Raw genomic sequence first — 7,631 nt, 5'->3', positions numbered from 1 at the left:
GAGAGGCCACGACAGTGAGAGGCCCACATACTGCAAAAACAAACAAACAAACAACACTTATCCATTATCTCACAGTTTCTGCAGGTCAGATGTCTGGGAGTGGCTTAGTTGGGCTCTCTTCTCAGGGTCTCCAAGGCTAAAATCAGTGTTTCCCAGGCTACATTCTCATCTGAAGGCTTGAGTGGGGAAGGATCTACTTCTAAGCCCCCTCAGGTTGTTGGTAAAATCCATTTCCTTGCAGCTTCATGGAGGTTGGCTTCTTCAAAACCAGCAATGGAGAAAGTCTCTGATGCTTCCAGTCTCTCTTCAGAGAAGACCCTCTTTTAAAGGGCTCATCTGATAAGGTCAGGCCCACCAAGCCTAATCTCCCTTTTGATTAACTCAAAGTCAATGAAATAGGGGCCTTAATTACACCTGCAAAGTCCTTTTATCTTTGCCATAGAATGTAACATAATCGTGCGTGTGATAGCCCAAAACCATTACCATAGTCTATTGGTTAAAAACAAGGAATGGGTTCTGTCTATACTCAAAGAAGGAGGATTATACAGAGCTTAACACCTGGGTTTACATATCATTGAGGCCATCTCAGAATGTGCCCACCAGACAGTCCAAGAAACTAAACGTTTACGTTAAATTCCAAAATGGAAGTATTGATCCTAAGAAATGACACGTTTTTAGGTGTAAAGTCAATCTTGTCTGAATGATCTTCTCTGAGAAAAAAACTGAGGGAAATTTAGAGCCTGCCTTTAGAAACTAACTTCACCAGACTTACACAAAAGATACATCAGGAACCTTATGATCTTTAACAATAAAATATAATACAGTTGTAGATAGGTAGTTAGTACACCCGTCATAGACTAATTGATCTCCTTCAATGTGAACAATGATCTGTTTAATGCAGTAATAATAAGCATCATACTTCTTTCAGATGTTAAAGGATTGACTAATTTTTGAAAGAAAGAAAAGTTATCATTCTAAACTATAGAACCAGTAGTAGGAATATATGTATGATAATAGTGAAGAAAATATCAAAAAAGCCTTTTAATATGCAAAGCAGGTAGCAGTGCTAAAATAATTTAACAATTTCTGAGTATATATTTTCATCTGATTTCCAAATATAACCATTTAGCATCCTTATAAATGTTACTAGAAGGTCATTCCAGTCCTGTGCAGTTGAAGTACCTGGAGTTACCGGGGATAGTTTTAAAAATGATTTTCTATGCTGGAATTATTTTTTAAAATACAAATATATTAAAACACATGAAAAAAGTATATATACACATATATACTGATCTAGGGATATTCCTCTGATTTATCATTGGAGACCATCCTCTCCTAGGACTAATAAGCACTTATGAAATGTATCATCTACGATCATCCTATTGTATAACTGCAATCTAGCTGTAGCTAAATTCAGCTTCTACTTCCAGTTGGAAACACCAGCTTTGAAAATAATCACTGATGAAACCATCTAGGTAGACTCAGCAATGAGGCAAAATGGTGTAACATATCTGAGTCAGAAAGTATGACAAATGAATATTTTTGAATACTGGAAGGCTAGGCTTATCTCATAGGGAACAACCGAACAACACATGAACAAATCACTTTCCCTATAGATCAAATATAGAATTCAGTATAATTTTCGAGTGAGGGACCAGGCCTATATTAAGAAGTAATCCTTTTATACTGCATTTTTACTGCATGTAGTTGACCTGGGTGGGGCATTATTAGGGCTGTGGTTCGTTTGAATTGGAAAAACAATACAGGGGTTCTACTGTCCTACAGTTTCTGTTCAGATGACCAAAGTCATGGGACTTTCAGCATAGCTGGCTGATGACAGTGCATACTATTTTGTCCCAAAATCCAGTTCAAGCATGGACATACCAATTAGATGGTAAGCACTTTAAAGGCAAAGGACCAGGAATTGTACCATTCTTGGTATATTGTAGGACATCAAAGAAGTTTTTTCTTTGAATTAAATTTAAATATGGAATACCTTAGAGAGAATTCAATCATTACACAGGACTGCAGGATTCGGAGATCTTTTTGTTCAACCCTCAGATTCTGTTTAACTCAGTGAACATTGACTGTGCTTCTACTAAATGCAGAAATGGTGCTACGTGCCAAGAACACCAAGTTGATGAAGTCACAGTCCCTGTTGTCAAGAAACTCACTCGATTCCCTAATTCATCGTCAGCTTGCTGTGATCACACTTCCTTCCAAAGAGCTTCTAAGAAATACCTAGTGGATAGAACCTTGGAGTTCCACAGAACACAGTTCAACAATCTCCAAATGATGACTCAGGCCAGATTGCATAATTCAGGTTTTGTTTGCAAAGTTGAACGGGCTTCAGCATCTCCCTAAATTTCAATGTAAAGGAATTCTTTAACAAAGACACTACAGGTTAGAATTTAAAATATAGATATGAAACATACCTTACACTCCTGGGTAAGTTATGCATTGACAAGCACCATTCCTTTACTCAAACCTTGTCCCTTGCTGACAACGCAGTTAGGGATTAAGTGCAAAATGGCAGCTCAAATAAATGAGCCAGAAAACTGACCTATCACTTTTCTTTTCCACTAAATTAAGATCAAGAGAGCTGGAGAATATTTGGTCTAGAATGATACAAACATACGGGAGTTTGCAAAAACTCCCAGGTAGCTTAGCAAAAAATTACTTCTGTGACCTTTGTCTGTACAGTAACCTTAATAATGCAAGCATTGTTTTGAATGCAAGCATATGGGAGCATGTTTACCACTTTTGGTGACTTCAGTAGGTTTAACACATATTTTTGCATTTATTGCATAAACTCATGAAACAAAGGAAAGAACTTTCAACCTATTCAGTGAAAGTCTATGCATTGAAGTTTGCTTTTCAAAAATGCATAACTACTGCTTTCTTTACACCCACAAGTTGCCATTATCTCAAAGCTGAAATTTTAGCATATGACTAAAAGGTCCGATAGCTGCTGCTTCATGATTCAGCATCTAACATTAATAATTCACAGTGAGATCACAGGCCCCCTGTGGAAGGTAGTGACATACTTGCCTTATGAAAGGAAGCTGAGGGCATATTGAGAGCATTTTGAATTTAGATATGTAGCTTGTGTGGGTGTCAGACAATTGTCTCTTAGCTGGTGCCCTGCAGAAGGATCCTCCTTCGGGAAAGGCTGTCTGAGAAAGGTGAACTGGGCTTGTACGGCTAGGATACACTAGGATACACACATGTGGTAACCAGCTCCTGGTGCACACGGTTTTCCAGTTACCCTGGGCAGGTGGGAAGCCTTTCTGCTTTCTGTGGAAGAGATTCCAACTTGGTTCCCTGCCACCACCAAACACAAATGTGTTGATTTTTCTTTTTTTGAGCTCCCAACCCTTGCAACCTTCCAAAAATAAATCAAACCAGCCATCAGGGGACCGAAATAATACTACTACTAATAAGCAGCTTTGCCTAGACTTACATAAACAACACTTCTGAGGTAAACTTTGCCCCAGAGGTCTGGACACACTCTTTTTATGTAACCAGCTTACTAATAATTACTAGACTTGGGTGCATTAACCCTGAAAATAGATTTTAATAGCAGGCCCCCAAAACAAAAGACATGAAACGACAATTAAAAAAAACAAATGTGCACCAACTAGAAAAACACTTGGCAGCCAGCTCCCGCCCAAGCTAAGACACCCTCCACTCCCCGCACAAAGACCTCCTCTCCTACCCGCCCTGCCAGCAGGATGAGAGTAGGCTCGGGACCCCGCCCCCCATCCCCGCCCCCGCCCCAGGCTCGCCTTCCTCGTGGCCCCTCCCTCTTCCGCTCCTCTCAGCCGGGTTCCAGGAGCTGAGGTCAAATTGTCGGAGCAGGCTGATTTGCATAGCCCAATGCCTGCGCGCATGCAAATGAGGCGGGTGGTGGTTGGCTGGGGGTTGGCAGGATAACTCCGGCGAGGGGTGCCTTTGTCCTTCAGTGGCTGTGAGGCAGCTGCCGCGTCGCTATAGTGGACTGTGGCGAGGGGGGGGCGCCGAGAGCCGGCGGGCGAGCGAGCGAGGGGGGCAGGAGGGGCGGACGGCGCGGCGGCGGCGGGCGCTGGAGGAGCCTGAGAAGGAGTGCAGAAAGCAGGCACCCGCGCGCCCACGGTGGCAGGAGCAGCCCGCAAGCCGCTCTCTCTCTGTAGGGCACCTGCAGTTGCAATATGACTTTGGAGGAATTCTCGGCTGGAGAGCAGAAGACCGAAAGGCAAGTCAGCCGGAGCTTCTCCCTGAACTCCGCTTGCCCACTGCGCGCACCCCAGTGCTGCCAGGCTGTGCAAGGTTTGCGGGGAGCGAGCGGTTAAAAGTTTGCAGAGGGTACTTCCTATCCCGCCTTTCTTCCTCGGGACACTAGAGGCGTGCGTGGACAGAAAGAGCGTGCCCGCCACGCCGGTCGAGCCCCTCGAGCCTTTGCAAAGGGCAGAAGTGACCGTCCCTGCCGGTGCGGCTCCTGCGGCCGGCAGCCTGTGGCTTCGCCCAGCGCCGGGGACTGGCAGTGCCCTCGGGAGAGGGTGGCGGATGGCACTGTCGGGGCTTCTCACTGGACGCCCGGCCTATGGGCGTGCGAGGGGTTACGGCGGGGGGGGGGGTGACAGGCCGGGAACCCCGGGTTTGCAAAGGCCCAGGTGCGCCGTGGCGCGTGCACTCGGGAGGGAGGGTCGCGGCGCAGGGCGAGGGGGCCGCGACGGCCCCGAGGGGCGGCGGGCTGACGGGATCCCCTTGCTCTGCCTGCGTGTAGGATGGATAAGGTGGGGGATGCCCTCGAGGAAGTGCTCAGCAAAGCCCTGAGTCAGCGCACCATCACCGTCGGGGTGTACGAGGCGGCCAAGCTGCTCAACGTGTAAGTGGAACCCTCGCGTGTCCCTCGTGGTTCCTCTTCCCGCCCCAGCCCGGAGAGGTCGCCTTCCAGGGGCGACCCCTCGGCCAGCAGTGCCACTTCCTGCCGCTTTCCATCTGCCCTGAGGTTGCTTGTCCCAAGGGGAGCAAGCGGGCCGGGGCGCGACCCCCCGGGACGTGGGCGCGGGATGCGGGCGCCCACGCGGCGGGTCTTGCCTTTGGGCTCATCAGCCCCGTCCCTGCCCGCACGCAGCGACCCCGACAACGTGGTGCTGTGCCTGCTGGCGGCGGACGAGGACGACGACAGGGACGTGGCTCTGCAGATCCACTTCACCCTGATCCAGGCGTTCTGCTGCGAGAACGACATCGACATCCTGCGCGTCAGCAACCCTGGCCGGCTGGCCGAGCTCCTGCTCCTGGAGAGTGACGCGGGCCCCGCGTTGAGCGAGGGCGCGGAGCAGCCCCCGGACTTGCACTGCGTGCTGGTGACGGTAAGGGAGAAGGGGACTGCGGGCAGGACGTGGTTAGAGTCCTGGCAGGAAGTCCGCAACGGCTGAAAGTCGCCTGACTCCAGATCTGGAATGGCTGAGGGTCAAGAGCTGGGCGCCTTTGCCCCATCAAAGAGTGTGGCTGGACTTTCAGCCGAGATGTGCTAGTTTCATCCTGGGGATTTTCTCTGGTACGGAACGTGTCTAAGCACGTTGGAGGCTGCCAGAAGCGGAAGAGATCCTTGTGAGTCAGCATTGTCAGCCCAGCTACTCCCTACCTACATCTGCACTACCTCCCGTGACTAATTCCTTTAGCAGGGCAGATTAGATAAAGCCAAATAAATTCCTGGCTCACCCTCATTAAGGAGTCAGCTTCATTCTCTGCCAGTCAGAGCTAAAAATAGAAATGGTGTGGGAGACAGACCTTATTAATTCCCTAGAAATGTATTGAGAGGATAGAGTGGAAATTTTTTCTTTGCAATCTTGCATATTTTAAAATGGAGCTCCCCCCACCCCCATAAAAACCTTTGGTAGGTAGATAACTTGTGTTTACAGAGGTAAATGTGATCGTTTTGTCTTTTACATTTTACTACTTTTTGACTGATCTCTTTAAGTGGCAGCCTAATTATTTTGCTACTCCTGAAAAAATACTACTGTCTCTTTTGGGAGGATAACAGGTGGCAGTTCTAGTTAACTGCTATGCAGCTCTCACCTCCTGGTAGCCCAGCATGGAAATATTTCTCACAGTTGTTTCACTCAGGTCTCTGCCAAGGTACAAGTTTGGTAGGGCAAGCCTGTGAATAATACTTTCATGCAAAACTGAATAAATATTATGAAAACATATATATATGTATAAGGCTCAGTGGGTTTCATGTACTCAGACTATACTCAGACTTTGAAGAGCACAGCTTAGTAGAGAATTACCCTGAATGATTTTGCAGGAAACCCAACTACCTAGAAGAAATTTTCTTTCTTATGGTTGTAACAGGTCTCTGTGTCACACAGCCAAAGTATAGAATGTTCGAGTGTCTTCCCCTCAAAAGTGCTGTAATAAGTAGCAAAGGCTGACTTTTTTAATAGTAAATTTATTTTTTCTAAATTTGTTCCCAGAATCCACATTCATCACAGTGGAAGGATCCTGCCTTAAGTCAACTTATTTGTTTTTGCCGGGAAAGTCGCTACATGGATCAGTGGGTTCCAGTGATTAATCTCCCTGAACGGTGATGGCATCTGAATGAAAATAACTGAACCAAATTGCACTGAAGTTTTGAAATACCTTTGTAGTTACTCAAGCAGTTACTCCCTACACTGATGCAAGGATTACAGAAACTGATGTCAAGGGGCTGAGTGAGTTCAACTACATGTTCTGGGAGCCCGGAGATAGATGACTTTGCAGATGGAAAGAGGTGAAAATGAAGAAGGAAGCTGTGTGGAAACAGAAATACAAGTCAAAAGGAACAAAAATTACAAAGAACCACGCAGGAAGGAAAACAAAACTATGTATTAAATTTAGGATGGTTGAGTTACATTTAAATAAACCAAATATGCTTTGTTGAAGTTTAAATGTGCGGCAGTAGTTTGGGTAATTTTGGTTTATATGCCCTCAAGTAAAAAAGAAAAAAGCAGAAAGGGTTAATCATATTTTAAAACCATATTTTATTGTATTTTGATGAGATGTTAAATTCTCAAAGTTTTATTATAAATTGTACTAAGTTATTTTATGACATGAAAGGTTATTTATGCTATAAATTTTTTGAAACACAATACTTAACAATAAACTGGTATGGAATAATTGCATCATTTCTTTGTGTGTGTTTTGTTTCTTTTAACTTGGACTTTCTTTTAAAGAAGTTTCTTTTTAATATGGAAAAATTAAAACCCTTGTGAAATCATATACGTATAGTATATGTGTCTGTATATATAGATGTGTGTGTGTATGTATATATAATTCTTTTCCACTCTTAAACATTTGGGGCAGACATGGGGGCATAATATTGCTTTTCATTCATTCTTTAGTGGACATTTTAGTGATGCCCTGCTCTACCCTACATCCAAAGTCAGAAAAACGAAGATTTAAGAGGAGTTGGGGTTAGAGTTAGGGAACAGGAGTGTTAGAAATTGCACTTGCAAAACCTGAATAAATATTTATAGTTCAATGATACTAGTGCTGTAATAAGATTATATGCAACATATTAAGGAAGCAGAGGGGAGAGAGTGACCAAAGGTACCTGTAAGACCAGTGAAGTTTTTCCTGGAGAGAGATTATTTTATTTGGATCTT

At 45.0% G+C, this 7,631-nt stretch overlaps 1 protein-coding gene across 1 annotated transcript; it reads left to right on the top strand.

Moving 5' to 3' along the window:
* Positions 1 to 3,912: 3,912 nt before the first annotated feature.
* Positions 3,913 to 7,148, top strand: GADD45A (growth arrest and DNA damage inducible alpha). Its single transcript, XM_004280755.3, has 4 exons — positions 3,913 to 4,234; positions 4,766 to 4,867; positions 5,117 to 5,354; positions 6,462 to 7,148. The coding sequence occupies exons 1-4, from the start codon at positions 4,191 to 4,193 to the stop codon at positions 6,573 to 6,575; spliced, it is 498 nt and encodes a 165-aa protein (XP_004280803.1). The 5' UTR covers positions 3,913 to 4,190; the 3' UTR covers positions 6,576 to 7,148.
* Positions 7,149 to 7,631: the final 483 nt, after the last annotated feature.

This window comes from Orcinus orca, chromosome 1, assembly GCF_937001465.1.
Source record: "Orcinus orca chromosome 1, mOrcOrc1.1, whole genome shotgun sequence".
Lineage (NCBI taxonomy): Eukaryota > Metazoa > Chordata > Mammalia > Artiodactyla > Delphinidae > Orcinus > Orcinus orca.
The sequence above is the reverse complement of the archived record's forward strand: the minus strand, read 5'-3'. Positions and strand labels throughout refer to the sequence as shown.

Coding starts and splice junctions, on each gene's coding strand:
- GADD45A (XM_004280755.3), top strand. CDS start 4,191: ATGACTTTGGAGGAATTCTCGGCTGGAGAGCAGAAGACCGAAAG. Junction 4,868..5,116: donor GCGGCCAAGCTGCTCAACGT/GTAAGTGGAACC, acceptor GCCCGCACGCAG/CGACCCCGACAACGTGGTGC. Junction 5,355..6,461: donor TGCACTGCGTGCTGGTGACG/GTAAGGGAGAAG, acceptor ATTTGTTCCCAG/AATCCACATTCATCACAGTG.